We start from the raw sequence: 23602 nt of genomic DNA, 5'->3' as shown, positions 1-23602 counted from the left end.
CAAAGAGAGCTGAGGTTAGATGAGATAACAGGCATGGACTGCCTGTATCAGCACCTGGCTTGTTACTACTACTACTACTACTACTAATTACTATATTACATCATTATTATAATAATATTTAATCATTTTAATCACTATTACTATTATTATGACTGCTATTCCCACTGCTTTTTAAATTAGTGCTTATTTTATTTATTTAATTAATATAGCTTAGTGTGTACTACATTTATTATTACTTATTATTTTCTAATTAGGATATTATTTTTGCTACTCATTTTTACAATGATGGGAGGCATTAATATATATGGGTAAGGAGCACAAACTCTGGAGCTAGACTGCACAGTTCATATCCTATATCTGCTACTCACCCCTGGGGAAAGTCACCAAAAAAAAAAAACAAAAAAAAAAACCTCTCTGTGCCTCAGTTTCTTTATCTGTAAAATGGGGTTAATAACAATACCAACCTCATAGGGTGGTGAGAACTAAGTAAGAAAGTGCTTAGAACTGATCCATAGTAAGGGCTTAGTAAGTCTTGCTGCTGCAGATGAAGTCTGGAAAATCATCTCCTGAGTAGGGGCATTTGATCTGGGTTTTGACAGATGATTAGGAGTTTGCAAGGGAGAGAAGGAAAAAGTCACCACTATCTAAGCAATGTGGCCTTCCCTCCAACTCTCACGCTTTTTAAAGGAGAGGGGTAGGTTGGGAGTCTCCAAAATTCATTCGTTCATTTATTCATTTGTTCATTTTCTCACTCATTTAACAAGCCTTTACTAAGCAGGCCCTGGCTCAGTAAACACAGTCCCAGTGTTCAAGGCTCAGTGGGAGATGTGAGAGGAGCAGGCATGGCCCTTGACCTTGGTGAATCCAGTTGGAAGATGTGGATATCATTCAGTTCCAAGAAAAGGAAGCTCAGCCAAGGAAAGACAACCTCCCCCGGGTCCCACGGATCCCAGGGCCCAGTGGCCAGGTGGAGAGGGGCCTTAGAATCTGAGAATCTGCATTGGTCCCCTCATGGGCTGGAGTGGACTGGGCCACAAATCTGGGCCACAGATGGGCAGAGAAGAGTGTCCACTAAGCTCCTGTATTGTAGAAGAAAAGGCATTTCTTGGCTCCCTCCTGCAGACTTGGTGCTCACAGCACAAATTCCACTGACCCTTCCCATGAGTCTAGATGTCAAGTGCAGAGTCTCCCATTTACAAGATAAAAAGACTAAGCATGAGAGAGGCAGAGCAGTTTATTGAAGGGGAGGAATGGGGGGCCCTCTTGCTCCCCTCCGAGAGCCCTCCACCTCCACTGCCCATGGCTCTGTTCCCTGTCCCCAGACAATTCCTGTGGAGCTTCCGGCTGCCAGGCGAGGCCCAGAAGATTGACCGCATGATGGAGACCTTCGCCTCCCGATACTGCCTCTGCAACCCCGGCGTCTTCCAGTCCACAGGTGCCTATGTGGGAGGGGACCCTGCCAGGTGCAAATCTACCTCCTGAGGCACCAGGTCTCTCCCAAGCACCCAGACCCTGGGAGCCAGATCCTATCATCAATGCTCACTGAGCACCATATCCGTGCCAGACCCTCTGCTGGGTGTGTGTCAGGCAGAGCTGCCTACATACACATCTCCCAAGGGCATGATCCTTGGGAGAGAAGGCAGGAAATAATGGCACGGGGTGCTAAGGTATCAGTGTCTCATCTGGGGGTGGGGATGGGGGATTCAGCATGTCCAGGCTGGCTTCCCTGAGAACCTGATTTCTGAATGGGGTTTTGAAGGATGAATAGGAGCTCTTCAGGAGGTGAGGGCCTCCAAACGGAGGAGGAAGAAAGGGGGAGAAAGGGCCTTTGGGACTGGGGTTCTAGTTTGAGCAAAGGTACAGAAGCATGAAACAGACTGGGCAGGAAGCATAGGGCCAGGGTGGATAAGAAGGATATCAGCAAAAATCAGTCCTCCACACTTCGCAACAGGATGGGAGAGAAATGATGGCAGGCTTGTCCTGGCCTCTTCTCTGGATCTGAAGGTACCATAGCAATAACCAAGTCCAAGTACTAAGCACTCTCCATATGCTAAGTGCTTTACCTATGCAAGTCATGTAATCCTTACATCTACTCTATGAGATCAGCAGTGTTCTTATCCTTCCAGATACAGACTCAGAGAAGCGAAAGTGGCTTCTCAGCAGTGCATCTATGGACAAGTCCTACAGAGCATTTGCCTACTTTGTGGTTATACATAAATTAGGGATTTGCTTGCTTAATATCTATCAGCCCCACAATTTTAAACAACCCACAAGGGTGGGGACCATACAGATTTTTTCACCAGTGAATCCCCATTCTGTAGCATTTATTAGTTACTCAATAAATATTTTTAGGAAGGAAGGAATTTTAAAGCACCAGATTTGAATCACAGTTGAACTATTTAATCTTGTGACCTGGGACATGTAACTTACTCTCCCTGTGCCTCAGTTTCCTAATCTGTAAAATGGGTGGGGGCAGTAACAGTGCCGGCCTCATTAGTGTTGTCAGGGGATGTAAAGAGCTTAGCATAGGGCAAGCAACAGCAACATTAGAGCCACTGTTATCAGAGGTAAAATCGTTAATGAACATGAAGCTTTTTCAAAGTTAAACCTTCTAAAATATTGCAGGGGCTTCCCATGTGGCACTAGTGGTAAAGAACCCGCCTACCAATGCAGGTTAGACATAAGAGACGCAGATTCTATCCCTGGGTTGGGAAGATCCCTGGAGGAGGGCATGGCAACCCACTCCAGTATTCTTGCCTGGAGAATCCCATAGACAGAGGAGTCTGGCGGCCTACAGTCCATGGGGTCACAAAGAGTCGGACACAACTAAAGCGACTTGACACATCTCATACTGCAGATGGGGAAGCTGAGGCTCTGGGAACTCAAGTACTTTTCAAGGTCAACCAGAGAGCTGGGGTCACAGCTGAACTTCCCTGGCTCTGGACTCAGGGCTTTAAAACATCACAGAGTAGCGATCATCTCCCTCCCAAACGCTCAGCCCAGCCTGGCTCCTGAGCACAAGCACGTGAAAGTCTGAATAATAGAACAGGAGCTCGGCTCTGGGAGCCCCACAATGCCAGCAAGATTACCAAGCAGCACGTGACCAAGCCCTGAACAGGGTAGCAAACAATAAGCATCCTCTGAGTTCCAAGGAGGCAGAGAACAGAGTGGGCAGGGGGGCAGGAAGGGCTCGGCGGGGAGGAGGGCTGGAGCAGGAGACTAAAGAGCAGGAGGGTTTAAATGGGTAGAAAAGGGGAGAAAAGGGCGTGCTAGGCAGGGGGCCCAGCAGGAGCAGAAGTGCCGGGTGTGAGGCACACAAGGGCTCGGGCAACTGACAGTTGAAGCTTGTTTGCAGCAGAGAGCTCCGGAAGAGTGGGAGGTGAGGCTAGGACTTGAATGCCAAGCCGGGAGGACAGGGTGGACCTTCAGGGCATTGAAACAGCCAACTCTCCGCCCTGAGGGGTTAGGGCGGAGGAGGGGGCGTGGCCAGGGCCAAGACTCTGACCGCTGTCGCGTCCCGCAGACACCTGCTACGTCCTGTCCTTCTCCATCATCATGCTCAACACCAGCCTCCACAACCCCAACGTCCGGGACAGGCCGCCCTTCGAGCGCTTTGTGTCCATGAACCGTGGCATCAACGGCGGCAGTGACCTGCCTGAGGAGCAGCTGCGGGTAAGAGGGCGTGGCCCCACCCAGCAGGTCTCCAGGCATCCAGGAGGAGCCTGCCTTTGGGCGGATGACCCAAGAGGGGCTCATCTAAGAGAGACCTCTCCAGGAGGTGGCCCTCCCAGGTCAATAACTGTCTTGAGATGTGCTAAGTTGCTTCAGCCGTGTCTCTTTTGCGACACTATGGACTGTTGCCAGCCAGGCTCCTCTGTCCAGGGGGTGGACAGTCACAAAAGAGGTTGGTCCTGAAATGGGCTTTTGCAAGCAGTCCCATCTTAAGAAGGAGGTCCAAGACTGAACACCCAGGAGGTCTGCCCAGACCTCAGCCTTTGGGGAGCTCTTGACACCCATCATTCACACCTTCCTCGAAAGGGTGCCTCACACCACCTAGTCTATTTCTTGGAATCCCAGAGTCTTAGACTCTCAGTGGGTCAGAGTAGAAAATTCCCAGTCTCTGCTCAAACCCCTCCCTCTTCCAGAGAGGAAGAAACAGGTCTTCCATAGGCTACACATCAGCTCAAGAGTTGAGTGGAACCCAGGCTTCCTATCCCATCCTAAACAGCCCCCACCCCTGCCACACTGCACCAGGCTCTGGCCTGGCATAGGGCACCCAGGGATGATTCAACCCAAGGTAAGGGTCTGGTGGAAGATAAAATACATGTGAATTCCAGCCCTGCCTGATTCATGTTATGCTGACCATAGGAACCTAGCTATGGAGACCCAGTGGACAATACTATCACTCTCCCAGAGGCAGGGAAAGGGTGCCATCATGGAAGACTTCACAGAGGAGGTGACTTTTGAACTGGCCTTGAAAGTTGAGTGGGAGTTTGCCCAGGGGAGAAGCAGGGAAAGGACATTCCAGAAAGAGGAAGTGGCCAGCACTTGACCTGGTAGGGAAAGGGAGGGGCATCCTGGGTAGCCATCTGGGTACATACAGACAGTGATGGGCACCAAGTCCAGGGCTTTGAACAACAGCCTCCAGAGTTTACCTGCTTCCTATGGGCAAAGTGGAGCTGGGAACTATCTTAGAAAGACAGGAGTGAGATTCAAAGCCTGGCTCAGCAAAAATGAACTGACAATTCATTTCTAGGATTAGAGGTGCCCAGAGCTCTATAGAGTTTCAGTTCCCTCTGGGTCAGAGTCTGGCAGGAGGGGAGGAGACAATGTGAACCCCACCCTGGCAGCTTAGCACCCTGTGTATGTCCCGCAGCAGAAGTATGGTGGGGGTTGGGGAGAGCCTGGATCTGGAATGACTCTGGTGCTCTTCAGTGTTTGACAACAGCCATGCCCTTAGCCCTTCACCCTCCTTGATCCCCAGAGAATATTTATTTTGGAGGGGGGCATGATATAAAATGAGGGCTTGAGAGTAGATTAGAGCTCAGGTCAAGTCCCATCTCCCCGTTGTTCGCCTCCTGGATGACCTTGAGTAATGACTCACCCTCTCGGGGCCACCATTTCCTCAACCAGGAGAATGGGAATAATGACGCCTGCGTCACAGAGCTGCTGAGTAGTAATTTTTAAAAACGTAAAGGGCATAGCCCATGCCAGGTACATAGCACAAGCTCTAAATGGTAGCTTAGGTCGCTATTAAGAATCATTAATAATTATTTAAAATCCCCAGCCCTTAGTAAACTGCCTGAAATGTGAAAGGCCTTTGAAAACTCATCTCATTGTGGTACTTGGAGCAGGAAGCTGGGCACACCTGGTCTGGCAGGTAATGAGTTAACAGCCTGCCAGCACCAGTCCTGTTGGATCTCCCAGGTGCCACTTTATTGCTTCTGTCCCTGGAGAGCCTCCTTCAGCGGCTCCCTCCTTAGGCATTTTTCCCAATTCAAGTCTTTTGTTAATAACAATGCGCTGCATTTGTATAGAGCTTGTAACTTTCTTCTCATAGGGCTTTTGGGTCTATTATCTCAATTTAGCTTCAAACTCTGCCTGGGAGGTCTGGAAAGGGTTTATTATCCTCCTTGGCAGCCAAGAGGCAGGGAAAAGAACAGAGCGTTGGAGTCACAGCCACATCCAAGTGCTAGCTCCTCCATTTTCTAGTTGTGTGACTTTAGGTAAGAGGCTTGACCTCTCTGAGCTCCCAGCTTATGGGATTAGTGTAGACATGTAAGGTATTTAGCACAGCACCTATGCCTCTGGGCTGGCTAATTAATCCAGAAGCTTTCAGGGCACAAAGTGAACCACACTGGCCTAGTCCTTGCTCTTCAAGGCTTTTACAGAAAGCTGCTGTGGACGGGGGTCTTCTTGCTTTCTTTTGGGGCTTCATCTTCCCCATGTGTAAAGCAAGGACTCAGCTTTAAGTACCTTTAAGTATCAGTTTGTGGCTTTGCAGAAGGATTCTCCAGGACATATAACATTTTTAAATGACCTGATTTATGAAATTAAATTGACACAGACACATCACCTAAAGAGAGGTCACTCTGTGACCATGAGGGTACGCAGGTGGGAAAGGCTTTGGAGAGGTGCATGATGGGAGCAGGGGCTCAGGCAGGTTGAGCGAGTCTTGCCCTGGCCATCCTGATGGGGACAGGGCAGAGTGCCTAAAAGACTCAGGGCAAAGGCACAGGGTGTGGACTCAGAGGACAGGAGATCAAATCCCAGCTCCGCCTTTATGGCTGCATGTCCTTGAGTGTGAGCCTCAGTTTCTCCATCTGCAAAGTGGGCTGATGACACTGACCTTACATTGTTCTCCTGAGAAGCAGACAAAGCACTTCAAGTGCCTGGCTCCACTCACCATGACTGGGCTGCCCCGAGAGGGACCTGGGGTGGAGAAGGGAAAGAAGGAGAGAGGACAGAAGGAGAGCTCATCCACCCTCTGGTGCCACAGGTGGAGAAACCAAGGTCCAGCAAAGGAAGCAGTCAGTTCGGGGCATCTTCTGCTGTGGGTAGGGCCAGACCTCCTGGGTTCTTGTCCAAGCATCTCCATCAGAAATGACTGTATATTGGTTCTCCTGACAACCACAGGCATCAGGTACCTTACACCCACCCCCCCCACCCCCCCAACCCCAGTTTACAGCAGAGGAAACTGAGCTCCAATAGAGGTAGCTGGCCAGGGGGGCTCAGTCTGTGGGGAGTCCAGGTTCAAACCCACGTCCATCTGAGCCCTTCCCTCTGCAGAGACCAGAAAGCAAGATTTGGGAATGCAGATTTTGACTTGTTTCCCAGCTTCCAGTTTCTTCCTTGGTTGGAGGAATTCTCAACTCATGTCAATGAAAAGATGGGGGACTGATATTCACCTTCAGGTTCGGCTAGATCCAGGTGCTTCGTTGAGGTCAGGGCTCAATCTGGTCTTTCCATCTCTGAGCAACCTCCTCTTCCAAGTTGGCTTCCCTCTTAAACAGGCTTCCCCCCAAGTTTCCCAGAGAGGACCTGGGCAACTCCAGGCTTCCATCTTGCTTAACAGTTTAGAGTCCCAGAATGAAGGCTTATTCGCTAGTGTAGGTCACAAGTCCCTCTCTGAATCAGTCACTGTGACCAGTAGGATGAAATGCTCTAATTAGCCAGATAGGAGTCATTCACTGTCTCCTACAGCCATGAGGGAGTGCTGAGTGGGCAGTGTCAAGCCCCTGAGCAACCTGGACAGAAAGTAAGGGGGTGATTCTCCAGAGGAGAACAGAGTGGGTGGGGAAGGATGGACGCAAGGCCAGTACAACCACTGATGAGTGGCTGTTGTCTTTCTGACCACGTCTATCCAGCCAGGAGAAGACAGCCTGATTTGGTGGGGCAGGTGCAAGGGTGTTTTCTTACAGGGGGTGGGGGGAGCCTGGTTTTACAAGATACAGGAAATGTGGGTGAACAGAGCTTCTTTCCTTGTGGGGGCAGAATGTGTAGGCTGTAGAAGGCCCTCAGAAGCTGCCAGGGGGCTCCCCGTGGGTGTCGTGAAGGATGAGGCCCTGTCTGTGCCCCTGCTTCCCGCCTTGGGCCTTCAGAATATTTGTATGGGCTGCCAGCTTTGCTGACAGAGAACAGGCCTTAAAGAACAGAACTCCTTCAACCAGCCGGTGCTACTAGGGAAAGCTCAGGGCCAGGCTGGGCCAGAACGGGAGGGGCAGCAGGGCTTCCTGGCTGCTCTAGGAATGTGGGGGCTCCAAAAAGGGAAGGTGGTCCCTGCCCTTCCCCACTCACCCCACCGCAGCCAGCTGAGTCCTCTCTGTCAAATCCAGGAAAACTTGCTACAGGCCAGCGCCCTCCGCCCCAACCCTTACCCTACCACCACCCCTAGGCTCCTGGATCAGAAAAGACGTTTAAAAACCAGCAAACACCATTTCTAAAACTTTGGGGAATCGAACAGTACTTGTGAAATTTTTCATTTAACATTTCGAGGAAACCATCTGAACAGCAGCACATGCAAACACAACAGAAGGAAATGATTTCATTATGTCGATGATGGCGACCCAGCATTGTGCCTGGTTTTAATCAGCAGAATTAGACAATTTAGAATGTTTTTCCCAAACAGTTGGAAATCTGGGCAGGTTGTCCGTAGAAGGCAGTGTCCCACAGCAGGGGGTTCAAAACACAGAGGGATGATCATTGCCAACATCTACAACTCTCCCACAGGGAATTCTCAGCCCTGGCTTGCATACCTCTGGTGACAGGGAACTCACTGTCCTACAAAGTTGCTTCTTCCATATTTCAGCAGCTCTAACAGCTAGAAAGTCCTTCACAGAGAACTGAAATCTGCTTTCTGGGAAATTCCCATCCCCGAGAAGAGATCTCTGGTCTCTGCCTAGGAGAGGGGCCTATAAGAGCCAAGATCAGCATCCCACCTTGAGGCACACAGAGTCAGTGATCTGCCCGAGGCCACATAGGCCAGACCCAGGCCCTGGATGAATGTAACAGCGGGTCTTTCCCTCCCTTCTCTTGGGGCAGAACCTCTTTGACAGCATCAAAAGCGAGCCCTTCTCCATCCCCGAGGACGATGGCAATGACCTCACCCACACCTTCTTCAAACCCGACCGCGAGGGCTGGCTGCTCAAACTGGGTGAGATGCACATTCCTGCACTCCGGGGCACATGCACTGATGTGCCTGCAACACTCACGCAACACAGCTGACACATGCACCCATTTGACTTGAAGCCTCGGGTGGTGGAGTTGAGAGTCTCCTGAGCCCCAGGGCAGCAGTCTGCTTGCCCCAACCCTCCCTCCCCAACCCTCCCTCTGTCTGTCCTGGGGATGAGGGGACAGTGGGGGAGGAAACAATGAGCAGGAAGGGAGACAGAAAACTGACAGATTCATAGATAAGGCCTTCAACCGCAGATCTGTCTTCCTGAAGTGATTCTGAGGAAACCCAGGCCCAGTGAGGTTAAGGGACCAGCCCAAGCCACATAGCCAGCCAGTGGCAGAATTCGGTGGGCAGATGGCTGGCTGTCCCTGAAAGATGGGGGGCGGGAGTGTGAGAGGATGTGGCTTGGGGAGCCTCTCCTCAACAGGACTAGGGGCAGGGAGGGCTTTGGGCCTGCAGAGGGGAGCTATGGTGGATGCCACAGCAGCAGCCGCTGCAAGTTCTAGCAGCGGAACTGTAGGACCCAGCCATCTGAGCCTGTCACCCCACACACGCTGGGCACCTCTGGGCAGGGGCAGCCAGCCAGGCACAGAGGCTTTCCAAGCCAGAGGAGGACAGACGCCGTATGTGAGAGCAGGGCCCTGGCCTGGGAGCCTATCCAGACCCTCCATCTCTCCAGGCCCACCTCCCAGTCCATCCACCTGCAGACTGCAGCCTCCTTTTCTTGCCCAGCTGACAGTTCTCAGCCCCAGGGTAGCTCTAAGTCACAGATTCCAGCTCCTCCATCCATCCTTGGCCTCAGTTTCCACAGCTGTGGAATGGTAACAGTCATCCCTGGGAGGATGAAACATGTGGGGAAATGACCATGCACTTGGGCTCTGGGGCTCAGACACTGGGGTTCAAATCCCAGCTCTGCTGCCAGACCTTGAGCTGATGATGTACCCTCTCTGCCCTGCGATCTCCTCATCTGTAAAAGGGGGTTAATAATGGTCCTCTCCTCATAGGTAGTCATAGCGATTAATAAGTGAATGTTTCTTGAATCCTCTTGAACATTGCCTGGCAAATGAAAGATGAAAGGCTTAGGCACAACACCAGGCAGGGAGCCAGCCAAGGGATGAACAGAGTGGTGGGTGCAGGAGGAAAGTGCAGGAATGGCCAGCCTGCCCCTGGGGCCGGACCAGGGAGGAGATCTGGTGCAGCCTGGAGGTGATGGAACCCCTCAGGTTTTTAAGTGGGGGAGAGATAGATAAGGGGGAGGTGTGGGAAGCTAGGGGTTAGGGGGCTAGGGTGGGGGCACAGAGGTGGGCATCGGAGGCCCTGCTCTTCCATGGAGAGAAGTGCTGGAGCCCAGGGCAGAGGAGGGCTAACTGACTCCATCACTGGCTCTTGCAGGTGGCCGCGTGAAGACCTGGAAACGACGCTGGTTCATCCTGACGGACAGCTGCCTCTACTACTTCGAGTTCACCACTGTGAGCCTTACCCTACCCTGTCCCTCCCCTCAAACCCTTTCCAGATTTTCACTAAGCAGTCCATTGTAGAGCTGGGGCCTCTTTGAGATCATTTGGTCCTCCTCTACACCCATCTTACAGATGGGGGAAACAGCTACAAAGAGGTGAAGGGGCTGGGCCAAGGTGCAAGGCAGAGCTGGGGCTTAATGTCCGGCCTCCTAACTCCCAGGCAGGGCTCTTCCCATGCTGCTCCCTTGCCCTCTCCAGGGCTGGTCAGAGTCTGGGGAAGATGGGCACACTCCTCTTTGGGGTATGGGGTGCTGCTGAGTTCAGACAGAGGAGCCTGGCAGGCTATAGTCCACAGGGTCAAAAGAGTTGAAGGCGACTTAGTGACTAAACAACAAAACTTCCAAGTTCACTCCCTGCCCTTGACTCGAGACTCCCTTTGCTGATCCTGATCTTTCTTCTTATTCTCCTGCAGGACAAGGAGCCCCGGGGAATCATACCCCTTGAGAATCTCTCAGTGCAGAAGGTGGACGACCCCAAGAAGCCAGTAGGTGTCAGTGAGGTGGCCTCAGGCCAGAGCAGCTGTAGGAATTTCCAAAACAGAGTGTAGGGAGAGGGCGGCTGGGCTGGGCTCTCCAGGAGGTGAGGCCATGCCCGTGACACCTTCCAGTAGCTCAGGCTTGCCTCAGCCTCCCTCTTAGGGACGGGGATCCTGGCGTCAAGAGGCATCAAGAGGGCCTGGCCACACTGTCTCTCAGAGCCTGGCCCCTGATACTGGCTCTGGGACCTTCAATAAGTCTCTGCTGCTTTCTGAGCCTCTATTTCCCCATCTGTCAACTGGGGATTTTAAGAGGAATCGTGGATTTAGGTCAAGTCAGGCACATAGTAAGTTCTCAACATGAGAAGCTGCCTGTTCTCCTCTCACAGGAGGGCCTGGCAGTCAGGTGTGTCCTGCTGCTCTTCCAGATGCTGGTCTTGCCCAAGTGTCTAGGCCTCTCCAACCTCTCCGAGCCTCCCCGAGAGCCCACACGGCTGCCCTTTCCTCCCACCCCTGCCCTGCCCTCACCTGGCCACTTCCCCACAGTTCTGCCTGGAGCTGTGTAACCCCAGCTGCCGGGGCCAGAAGATAAAGGCCTGCAAGACCGACGGTGATGGTAAAGTGGTGGAGGGCAAGCATGAGTCTTACCGGATCTCAGCCTCCAGCGCCGAGGAGCGGGACCAATGGATCGAAGCCATTCGGTAACAGATGGCTGGGCTGGTGGGGAGGGGTCTCTGTTACCTTTCAGAAGCCCCTGCTCCTCTCAGGGTCCTGTTTCCTTGCCTGCAAAGAGGGCTAACTCCAGAACTTCCCTTCTGTTTCTGGCATGCAAATCCCTTCCACCATGTTCCGTGAGCATCCTCTCTGGGCCAGGCCCAGAACACGGAGGAGCAAGGCACAGAATTCATGGGAATGGTGGAGGATCATGGGAGATGTTACAAGTAAAGCTGTTTGCCCAGTGCCTGTTAGCATCAGAATCCTAAGTGGTCCTGGAAAGGCCTGGTGCAGGTGGGGAGGAGGACTTTCTAGGTGGAAGGAGCAATGCAGGCCAAAACAAAAGGGCAGGTCAGGCATAGGGATGCCTGGACATCTTCCTGGATAGCTGGTGCTGGGCAGCATGGGACCAGGCAATGCCGGGCAGTGCAGGGGTAGGGCTATGTAGAGACCAGGCAGCGTGAGGACTGAGCATTGGGAAATGAGGCTGCAAAGGATGGCAAGGCCTTGGTGGCCATGGCAGAGAGCTCAGGTTTATCCTGAGTGTGCTGGAGAGCCACAGACAGGTGTGATGAGGGGAGAAAGTCCACCATGCAGGGGCTGGGGTTCGACAGGTGTGATGGTCAGTGGAGGGACAGGAGGCGGAAAGCCAGGTGAGGGGCAGGATAACACCTTGACTCTGAGTCCATGGGGCGATACCAGTGAGGGTGAGTCCTCTTAGACAGAGGGAGACACAGAAGTGGTCAATGGGCCGGGGACCAGGTATGTCCCAGAGACTTGTAGGGTCTTTTCCCTCCAATCTTGCAGCAGCCCTGTGAGGCTGCCAGGCCAAACCCACTCTTACCCTCATTTTACAGATGAGGACTGAGGTCCAGAGAGGGAAAGGACTTGCCCAGGGCTACACAGCCAGAGAGGGGCAGAGCTAGGACTGGCAAGCAGGTCTGCTAGTTCCACTTGGGCTCTTGTCACCTCCTTCCAAGTCTGACGGGGTCTGGGAGGCGTCCAAAGATACGTGGGGGCAGAATTCCTGAGGCTCTCAGGCCTGCCTGTGGCACACCCTGGCTCGGTCCTTGTTGGGGTCATCAGGCTTTACCCCTCCAGGTAAAGGCCAACCTCGCCCTGGGAGAAGCACACTCTTATTACAAGCCCTGGGAGATGAGATCCCTTTGCCAGCCCATCCAGCCCTGAAATCTTTTTACTACCCTTACTCCAGAGCCAGCATCACTCGTGTCCCTTTCTATGACCTGGTCTCTGCTCGGAAGAAGAAGATCGCCAGCAAGCAGTGAGCTTCCTTGGAGGTGGTGCCCGGTGTCCTGCGAGCCCCATGACCTGTGGTACCTGGAGACCCACTCCCACCCCAGGGCCCGCACACATCCTCCTTCAACCCCCTTCACTTCGACCTGACAGCGAGGGGCAGGGGTGGGGGAGGCAGGGCTCAAGAGCCAGGATGGGTGGGAACCACCAAGGTCTCAGAGCCCGATCATGAGGCTGCTGGCCCTGGGCATCCAGCAAAGGCCCTACCCCTGCCCCAAGTCCACTACAGGAAGGGGTAAGGAAAGCGGCCACAGCCTGGCATGCTGCCCTCTCTCTGGGCCTCAGTTTCCTCTTTTGTTAGAAGTCTCCTTGCCCTCTGAAATGCCATCAGCCTTCAAAGCAAGAGGGGCCTGAGTGCTTCCTACCCTCCACCATGGCGATGCCTCCTCTTCTGCTCAGGGGATTCTCAGCCAGCCCCTCCCCATCTTCAGTGGGAACTTGGCCCTCCCTGCCCAAGGGACACAGGAAACACATCTCAGATCCATGGACATAACCTTTGGGAGACCCAAGAGCACTGGACTAGGAGCCTGGACATCACAGTCTCAGTCCTAGCTTTGTCTCAACTTACTGTGTGCCCTCGGCCGAGTCACACTCCTTCTCTGGTTCCTGGAAAACTGTGGTGCTTGGCTAGGAATGTCCCAGCCCTTCTGGTTCTGTGCACTTCGCCCCTCAACCTGCCAGCAATGGCCCCTCTCAGACTGCTTTCAGTCCGTGGAAGGATAGGAATGTGCTGGGTCTCCCAAGGAGCTTCTGGCTGGAGATGTCTACACCTGTTTACTGAGCCAGAAGAGGCTCTGGACTGAAGACTGCTGGGAGGCGGAGAGCAGAGTGGGCCCACCCTCAAGGATGTTCATTTTAGAGAAGGGACACGTGGGACTCCTCAAGCAAATGGCAGAGACATACAGACATACTCAAGCAGAAATGGTGGTACAACCAAGAAGCCAAGAAGAGAGCTTTGTGATCTGTGGTTACCAGGAGGGCTGCCTGGAGGCAGCAGCCATGCCATGAGTGACGTACACCCTTGTAGCAGAGTCTCCGCCACAATTTCCCTGCTAGACCACTGCCCAGGGCTCCTGAGGTGATAAGCAGCTGTCCCAGCAGGGTCCTAGCATCCTGAGACTCTCTGGCATAGCACCATCAAGCATGAAGCTGGCTTCACTACCCACAGGCAGGCAGTTCTGTCTCCAGGGAGGCCCCAGCCTGGAGGAGCATTCCACAAACAGGTTTCTTCTCAGTAGCACGACTTACCCCGCACAGGCCCTGGGGGAGTCCCTAGGGGGAAGTTCCCTTGCAGGAAAACAGGATATGGGGTTACCTTGGCTCGACTGTCAGCCTGCGTAGGTGAGCCAGACAAGGTGAATTCCCCAGGGAGGGGAGGCAACCTCTCTTCCCCCACCTCACAACACACACACAACACAACACACAAACTCTCTGTGGGGTCAGGACAGAGTAGCTGCCTTGCAAGTGGTGAGGCCACTGTTTCTGGAGGTGTGCAAGCACCTCGTAATGATACTGCACTGAGGAGGATCTGTTTGGGTGTGACAGGAAGAAGATTTACAGGACGTCTGAGGTCTTCCACAGGCCCCATGGCAGCATGGGAGCTGAGTGCCACATCTGCTGCCTTTTTTGGCCCTGAAGGGGCAGCCAGGGGTCATGGGCTCTGAGGTCCTCTCCTGCCACTGGCTGTGCAATCTTAGTCCACTCTCTTCCCCTCTCTGGTCCTCGGCTTCCTTCCCTGTCACTGAGAGGGTGGAATGGGGGATTTCTGGGCATGAGTGGTTGTTCTGGGAATCACTCAGAATAGAGAATAAAGCTCATGAGTCAACTCGTGGGTGGGGCTCTGTCCTCTCCATGACCACATCTGCCATCCTTGAGGCCAATGTAGACCCTTCACCCTCATCCCTTTCCCAGCTGGAGACCAGGAGGGCCAGATGGGGAAGAGTGGGCATTCAGCAGACCCTGGACCCTCATCCTCTGGCCACTGGGGGCTGCCACCTGGACAGAAATCTCCAGGAGCTAAATTTTTGAAGCAAGGGTCCCTCTAAGCAGGGGCAAGAGTGCACTGGTTCTGCCAAGGCCAGGGGAAAGCAAAAGAACTTCCCAACAGGCCATGCTGTCTGAAGACAGAAAGGATGCTGCTCAGGAGATAAGTAGTGAGTTCCCTGTCCGAGAAGGGATACAAGTACAGATTGGATCCAATGATCACTTGGGGAGTCACAGAGGGTCTTGAATTTGTTACTCTTCATTCATACTTTCCACAATCTTATATTAAGTGCCTTGTTTCAAGCACTGGTAGAACAAGACAAAAGCCATGCCTGCATGGGGCCGACGTTCTGGTGGTCCTGAGTTCTAGGCAGCCCCTTCAGTTGTATAGGGCACTGAGATGGCCCCCACACCTTAATCCAGCCCCTTGTCTGAAATGCCACCATTGCGTCATTCTTTGAAGACCTTAAGGCGTTGAACTGATCAACTTTCATTCGGCCCAGGTTTTTGAAGCACCTACTGTGTGCCAGGCTCCACACACAGAACCAAAGAGCCAAAGATGATCAAGGCAAAGCCCTTGCCCTCAAAAGGAACTCAAGTCTAGTGGAGAAAGACAGCCCATTTCAACTCATGCTGTTACACAGAGTGGAGCACATGGGCCGGTGGAGGGCTGAGCTGGGCAGCGAGGCAATCCGGCGGGCTTCTCGAAGGAGCCGTACTTGAGTGTTGGCAGCCAGATGGGAGAAAAGACACACACCTGATACTGCAGTGAGCTCACTTCAGGTCTGCCCCTCCCCATCACACACATCTTGACTGCGAATTCCTCACAGGCCAGATTGTCACTGCTCGGTGCCTGGCACACAGGATGCGCGATAATTCTTTGACTGAAGTCAACTGAAGACTCTCTGGGCCTCAGCATTAACTAGTGCAAGTATCTAGAGGCGCAGGGAACTTTGGAAACGGTGAAGCCGCTAGTAAGGGGCGTGACTAGAGAGGTGGGCGGGGCCACATCGCAATCTGGTCCCTCTCTGCCTTGCTGGCCAGAGACTCACCAGCTCTGGTGGCCTCTGCCCACCTTCCCGTCCTTCTGCCACTCCTCGCTCTGGGCAGCAGGGGGCTCCCACCACTCGTGGATGAGAGGTTCCACGACGCAGTTCAGACAGCTGAACTGGCTGCCCCTTGTAGGAATGAGGCCTCGGCCCAGAGTAGAGCCTTGACGTCGGCCTCCTGGAGAAGGATGCACCCGGTCAACTAGGACCTGTGGGCTCCAGCAGCCCCAGACACCTGAGGGCACAGCTGCCCATCGGCCTCCCCCCTCCCTTCATGTGGGGCACAGTCACCCCTGCTCAGCCAAGGAGTCGGGATACCCTGGCTCTCTGGCTTTCTGGTTGTGTGACCCTGAACTAGTAGCTTGCCCTCTCTAGATGTGATCTTCCTTCCTGAAGGGTTCAGACAGGGGAGTTTCTGGACATAACCTTTAATGAGGACTTCCCTATAAGTGTCAGACACGGGTACCAGGTGGCCCCTGCCCTGAGATGAAGTGAGACTGGTGTGTGTGGTGGGGTTGGGTGGCAAGTGAGAAGGTGCCACAAAAGCTCCTTACTGTAATAGGCCACAGGGGGCAGTGGTGAGGCCATTCGGGGTGGCGGGGCGGGGGCGGGGGTTGGAGGGGGTGCATGGGTTCAAAGCCCAACTCTACCCTGTGTCTTAAGCAAGTTTCCTAGGCGTTCTGAGCCTCAGATTGCCCATCTATAAAATGAAAATAATAGACTATATGCAAAATACTTAGAACAGTGTTGAGTACCTACTCAGGGTTAAGTGCCATTATTATTATTATCACTTCAAGGCAAACTATATACATGCTTTGATGAAGATACAAAACAGTCTGGACCATAGGAGGAGGAAAGATTCATGCGGAGGTTGAGGGGGTTGTAGATCCGGGAAAGCTTCTTGGCAGAGGTGCCCATGAAAGATAAAATAACTGGAGGCCTGGCTTTTCTAGCCAGGAGGAGCCAAAACAAGGATGCTTATTCTGGGACTCCCTTGTGTGTCCCAGAACAAGCCCCCAAAGAAAGAATGTGAAAGGTTGAATGGGGGCTGAGCTGTGTGCCCCAGGATGTAGTCCCTTGCATCTCAAAGGCTATTTTGCCCTTTGTCATGAAACTCTGACTGGGGATTCAATAACATGGCTGCTGAATGAGGCCATCACAGAAAGAAAGAACAAGCTTGGCACAGGATGGCCTGAGGTGGAGTAGGAGTGGGTAAGGAGGACCCCTGCCCAGTGCCTGGAAGCGTAGAGCTGGTCCTGGGGCCCTATGCCCAGATGCCTGGGGCCAGGAAATGGGGAGGGGGTGGGCAGCTAGGAGTCAAGTGACAGGTGTGAGAGACCTGGAGAAATTGATTTATTAGAGACTATGAAAAGAGCTAAATATGTTTGCCAGCTCAGCGATGACTCAGGCATTCCCCAGGGGTCCACAAAATGTGAGCATCAGGGAATCAAAGTCAGGCCTCCTCCCACCCGGGCTCTGCCAGCCTGGAGCCTGTCTTTTGCAATGGAAGGATCACCCAGAGTGCCCTGAGAGAATGGTCCTCAGGGGGCAACAGAGACCTCGCCCCTCTAGCTAGCATCCCCTGTCTGCCCCCTTACTAGCCAGACTTCTCCAGAATGGCTGAAGAATGAAGCTTCAGAGTGAGACATATCTGGGTCGAGGTCCTGGCCTGGCCCCAAATTGCTGCGTGATCTTAGACAAGTGACTGACCCTCTCTGGTCCCACATTCACCAGGAAGGACAGATCCCCACCAAGTCAGGGCCCTTCCTCCATCTCCCTGTCTGGCAGTGTCATTCCTACCCAATTTGGCTTCTTCCAGACAGCTGTGAACACAGCCTTCTCTGCCTAAAATCTACCAACTTCCCTCCAGGAGACAAGCCAGATTCCACAGGGCCTCATTTCCAGAGAACTCGCTCTTCCGGTGCCGGGTTCCGGGCTGGTGCTCTGGGACAAACAAGAATGAATCAGAGTCAGAGGCTGGAGGCAGGGTACACAAAAGAGGGAGGAATGGTCTCCTTGTGGGGCAAAGGGCTGGGGGGCTGCAGTAAGGGGGTGGAAAGAGGAGCTGGGAAGACCAAAGGAAGAGGGGCTCTCGGGGGAAAAAAAGGGTCAGTTGAGGGGGCATTGCAGGGATTGCTGGGGGAAAGGCGTGGATCCCCTGCACAGCAGTGAGCATGGATCTGGCAGACCAGGCGCAGTGAACGGTTCATCCAGCATGGAGGGGCCTGCGCCTGGGACAGCAGAACTAGGGAGCCAAACAGAAGCGGGGACGAGACTGGCCAAGGAGCAGTTAGCACCAGGGGTTGGGGAAGGGGTCACGGCAAGAGACAGGGGAGCTAGAGGTTGTTTCCAGGTGGTTCCTCTAGCTGCTAGTACGGATGGATTAAGGAAGTACATGAAGGCGGGGGCATGGGATGCTGGGGGAAATGACTAAGGGACAGCATGGAACCAAGACCATCTGACCTGAGACCTGTGCAGATTTTAGTCATCAAATTACCAACCAAAATGGGGCCCCTTTTGAGAGTGCTGGAATGCCAGATGAGAGTGGATGCTGGGACAACAGGAGCAAACGAGGACTGTCCCAGGTCCCCAAGACATATGATCACCCTGGATACTGAACATATCTACTAGGGACCAGCAAGGAAGTGGGGACATACAAGGTGGACCTATGGGCTGGAAGGGACGTGACCCAGGGTTGCTTAATCACGGACAAGCAAAGGCAGCTATTTCATCTAGAGCAGATGGGGCTCTACCACCACCTAATTCCAGGGAACACTTCCCCCTCATGAGTCTTCCCAAGTCCTGTCCCAAAGGGGTGTCATATGGAAGGATCATGAATGTAGCAAGCCTGCATTTGTTTACCAGACACCCTCTGCAGAAATTTGCAGCCACTGTCGTATGAGAGTGGAGTCGTTCTTGCAAGACTGAGAATGGGGACTCTGAACAGAACTGCTACAGGTGCCAGGGGCTGCCCATCCCATCCTTCCCAGCCCAGCTGAAGACCCTCCTCCTGCAGAAAGTTGTCCCTGACTACTCCAGCCTTTAGGGCTCCTTCAAGATTCCCAGAAGTCTCAGAACACAGGCCCCGTAGCCCCAGGACCTACTAAGGGGACTCAGTACCTACTTCTGTCTCAATCTTAAATATTCACAGTTGTGGCTTTTGGAGAGCTGGCTTCATGGTCTGGTTCTTCCAGGCTCAAGAGAGGGTATAAGATTCGATTCTGCTGCTGGACTCCAAGACCCACAAGCCCCTTCTCCCCCATCTCTCTACTTCTACACAGAGAGCCTCCAGCTTCATTCACAAATGCCTTGGCCTGTAAAACCATCCTTCTTCTTCATGAGGAAACTGAGGCTCACAGAGGTCAAAGGGCATGTGCTAAGGGGTCACCCACCATTGAGGCTCCATGAGAAAGACAGAGGCAGAAAGTACCAGTATTTACTGAGCATCCTTCATGTCATCTGATCTGGTAGATCACAGGGTAGACAGGATTATTTCCATTTAACAGATAAGAATGTGGAAGCTCAGTGAGTCTGTGACTAGCCCAGAGTAACATGGCCAGGAAGCAGCATCTGATCGGCTTGTTTGTGTTGAGCTGTTGAGGCTGGGGAGCTTCCAGCAGAAGTAGAGGATTAACTCTGTGACCTTCATAGTCCCCTTGATTCTTTGAAACTAACACTTAACTTTCTTCTCTTCCTGCCTCCTCCAAAAGATCTTCATTTAATAAACAAGAGCCCAGAAAAGACCCAGCTTTGACCCAAGGAAATTATATTTTGAATAAAATGTCTCCTATGAAAAAGGAATAAACATGCTCATTGGAGAAAATTGGGAAATGCAATGATCAAGAAGAAAAAAGCTTAGATCAAGAATTCTTCAACCTGATATCATAAACATTTCAGATTATTTCCAACACACTTATACACTTTATGTGTCACATCTCTGCAATGCTTCTACTGCATAGACAAGTTTGTAAAAGTCCTTAACACGACAGAAGCAATATTTCCCCAGTTGTATCAGTCAGCTCAGGCTAGGTTATGCTGTAATAACAAATAACCCCTAAATCTCAGCACCTTCACACATAAGAGTTTATGCCTTGCTCACACTGTATGCTTAGTGGGGGTTGGACAGGGGCCTCTGTTTATCACAGTCACTCAGGGACCCAGACTGGGGTGGTGCCATCCTAACGCAGTCCACCCAGAGTACTGTCTGGACATGATATCACTTCCGCCTACATTTCACTGGCCAAAGCAAATCACATAGCCACCTAACTTCAAGGAGCCAGTGAGTTACCCTCTACCACCAGCCTACCAAGAAAGGAGAACAGAAATACTTGAATAGCAGCACTAATGCCCATTATAATTAGGATGACCAATTGTCCTCATTTGTCAGGACCAAGGGCTTTCCTGGAATGCAAGACTCTCAGAACCATAACTGAAAAAGTCCAGGGCAGACCAGGACAAGCTGTTCACCCTCCCTGTACCGTGTTACATATTCTTTACAAACTCATTTCTCAATGACTGCACAACAGTCCATCTAGGAGATGAGTCATGGTTTTTCTCCCTAATCCCCTATTGTTGGAGACTTAGATTGTTTCCAGTTTTACACGTTTATAAATCCACTGTCTTAATAGCTTCATGAATAAAATCTTGTTCATATAGCTTCTCAGAAGTGCAATTACTGGCCATTTTTCAGGCTCAGAATACTCACTGTCCCTCCGTATTTCAAAAGAGTTTGGAACAACATGACTTGCCTTTTACAGCAGAAGCAAGGTCCACTCCTGAACACTCACCTGGAGCCCTGGGCAATCATTCTCCAATCTTTGCAGCAGAATCCCCTGGAGGGCTTGTTAAGGAGAGCTTGTTAAAACAAACTGCTGGGCCCTACCCCCAGGGTTTCTGATTCAGTAGTTCTGCTGCTGCTGCTGCTGCTAAGTCGCTTCAGTTGTGTATTTCTAGCAAGTTCCCAGGTGATGATGGGGGTCTGAGACCACACTTTGGGAACCATTGCCCTAGAGGTTCAGTGTCCCTGCTTTGTAATCTGACAGGTGATGCTACTCAACTACACACCATCTGTGTAATTGGGAAGATTGTGTAACTGATCTCCCTCAGCTCAGTTTCCTCATCTGTGAATTGGAGTCATCGTGAGGATGAGCACAAGCAACATTTGGAGAGCTTTTAAAAGCATATCGGGGACTTCCGTGGTGGTCCAGTGGTCAAGACTACAAGCTCCCAATGCAGGAGGCATGGGTTTGATACCTAGTTGGGGAACAAAGATCCTGCATGCCACTCCAAGAGGCCAAAAAAAAAAAAAAAAAAGCTCTGTTAAAGACAGTTATAGTTTTCAGCAACAGATTGAATAACTTCATGTTTTAAAATATTTGTTAATATGAATAGAATTGCAGTTATTAAAGTTTTCATGCCTTTTATGTCTTGAGTGGGAATGAACTTTTTTCCATGCAGTGATGTAGCATTTGTATTTCCTTTCGAATGTGAATTGTCAGCTCCTGTCCTTTGCCCACTTACCCTCAGGTTTCTCTGTCTTCGTGGTCTGCCCTAGCTCATTATAGAGCAAAGATAACAGGCGGACCCCATGGCTGGGCTTGTTTGCTACAAAAAATTCTCCAAGGTTGCTGCTTGCCTTTCTACTGAGGTCATTTTTCTGGTCATTTTACAGAGTGGCCAAATCCATTTGACTTTTCCGTTTTTATTTCCTCTATCACTTTTAAGCTGAAATTGTCTCCCTTCCCCTGAATGTGAAAAATATAAAGGAACTGGATTGTGAATGATGGAATTTGGTGCACACTGACAGTTGGGGGTGGAGTGGGGAGTGAGAAGAGGGTGCCCTCCTGGCCCATCTCACACCCTGTGGTTTATGCCTCTGGGCATATTCAGAAATCCAGGGCCTCTCAGCAACACCCACCACCGTGCACCCTCAGCTCTGCCCCAGACATAGCCATGTTGTCCGTCTGCCCAACGCCCCCGCCTAGAGAGGCACTGGACAGTTCAGGTTTGGATGGGGCCACTGAAAACTGTAAACTGGCCATAGGCCTTAGACAGCTTCTGGTTCAGATCTCTCAAGTGTTTGCCCTGTAAGCTTTGCCTAAGTCTCTATTTTCTCACCTTTAAAATGGGATTGATAATACCTGAAATTGATGGTAAATTTCAAATAGATCACCAGCCATGGCGCGCTTAGCACACTGCTGGGTGCAAAGAAAGCGCTCAAATAAATGGAACTCGTGCTGCCCAATTCTGTTTCCAGGGCGGGGGCATGAGCCCCACAGCCTTTCCTCTGTGTGGACTGAAACTACCCAACACTGCGAGCCCCAAGTCCCCAGGTCTCCGCAGAAATGAACCTCAGTGCCTCGAAGCAATCGCGCGCCCAGGCTTCCAAGCGCGACCCCAGACTCTCAGCCCATCAGCCCTGCCCGCGCCCCCGGGCTCCCGGGCTCGGATAGGCCAGGCTGCTGCCGGGAAAGCAGAGGCAGCTGCGCGCCCACCCCTATCTCCCCCGGGCGTCTGAGCGTGTCTCCGGCCCATCCGCCCGCAGATGAGCCTCGCGCGCCTCCTGCTCCCGCGCCACCGCCACCAGGCGCGCTGCTGGGGCCTGATTTCCATAATAATCAGCCACAGATCTTCCGAAAAGGCCGGTAGCGGCAGCCGCCGCCCACCAGGGATGCTCCGGAGGGCGGGTGCCCCCCTCCCAAACACACCCCACCCCCGCCTCCCCGCCCAGGAGGGAGCCTCATTTTTAAAAGCTTACAAGAAACTGTGCCCTCGGGAGGCAACTGCGAGACACCAGGAACGTCACTCTCTCCATTAAAGGGGGTGGGGGTGGGGGGCAGTAGAGAGGACGTCGAGCTAGTGTAGACCAGCCCCAGGGACAGGAGCAGAGGGGGGAAACTGGGGAGCCAAGGGCGGAGGCAAATCTTCACTGCGGCCTCACAGAGCCTCTGAGAGTGGGGTTTTCTGCTGCTGCTGCTAAGTCACTTCAGTCGTGTCCGACTCTGTGCGACCCCATAGACGGCAGCCCACCAGGCTCCCCCGTCCCCGGGATTCTCCAGGCAAGAACATTGGAGTGGGTTGCCATTTCCTCCTCCAATGCACGAAAGTGAAAAGTCAAAGTGAAGTCGCTCAGTCGTGTCCAACTCTTAGCGACCCCATGGACTGCAGCCTAAGAGGCTCCTCTGTTCATGGGATTTTCCAGGCAAGAGTACTGGAGTGGGGTGCCATTGCCTTCTCCGGGGTTCTCTGCTAAGACCCACTTTACAGATGGGGAGACTGAGGCCTGGAGAGGTTTCAGGTCTTCCCCTCGATGAGTGGCTGAGCAAGGACCCACTTCGCAGGTGGTGGATCCAGAGCTAGAGACCTACCACGCGGTCTCCTCCAAAGCAGGGTGTGTGTGCGCTTCCCAAGATGAGCCGACCTTGGAGACAGACTGCACAGAGCCCAAAGGAGGAATGCCGAGGTCCTGCACTGCACCTGGAGCTGATCTGGTCTGGAAGTTCACAGGCTTGCCGAACTGAATCCGAACCTCAGCTCTATCACCTACCAAGCAGGGGTAAGCAAACTGCAGCCCACCAGCCAAATCCTATCCACCACCAGGAACCAAGCATGATATTTACATATTTTAATATTTTTAAAAATCAAAAGAAGAATAAGATTTCCTGACACATGAAAATTATATGAACTCCAAATTTCAATGTTCATATATACAGTGTTATTAGAACACAGCTATCCCCATTAATATTGGCCACTTAAATCACTGCTTTCCACTACCATGGCACAGTTGAATCGTTCTGATGGAGAGACATGGCCCATCAGGTCAAAAATATTTACAACCTCACCCTTTCCAGGAAAAGTTTGCCCATCCTTGTACTAA

At 52.3% G+C, this 23602-nt stretch overlaps 1 protein-coding gene across 1 annotated transcript in view; it reads left to right on the top strand.

Moving 5' to 3' along the window:
* Positions 1 to 14525, top strand: part of CYTH4 (cytohesin 4) — a 30846-nt gene extending 16321 nt beyond the window's left edge. The window contains exons 7-13 of the mRNA XM_027541721.1: positions 1323 to 1435; positions 3524 to 3672; positions 8542 to 8653; positions 10067 to 10143; positions 10604 to 10675; positions 11213 to 11367; positions 12594 to 14525. Coding sequence (XP_027397522.1) covers positions 1323 to 1435; positions 3524 to 3672; positions 8542 to 8653; positions 10067 to 10143; positions 10604 to 10675; positions 11213 to 11367; positions 12594 to 12666 — 751 coding nt within the window. The 3' untranslated portion in view covers positions 12667 to 14525. The remainder of the gene's footprint in view (positions 1 to 1322; positions 1436 to 3523; positions 3673 to 8541; positions 8654 to 10066; positions 10144 to 10603; positions 10676 to 11212; positions 11368 to 12593) is intronic.
* The last annotated feature ends 9077 nt before the right edge of the window (positions 14526 to 23602 follow it).

Source organism: Bos indicus x Bos taurus, chromosome 5 (assembly GCF_003369695.1).
Source record: "Bos indicus x Bos taurus breed Angus x Brahman F1 hybrid chromosome 5, Bos_hybrid_MaternalHap_v2.0, whole genome shotgun sequence".
Classification (NCBI taxonomy): domain Eukaryota; kingdom Metazoa; phylum Chordata; class Mammalia; order Artiodactyla; family Bovidae; genus Bos; species Bos indicus x Bos taurus.
The sequence above is the reverse complement of the archived record's forward strand: the minus strand, read 5'-3'. Positions and strand labels throughout refer to the sequence as shown.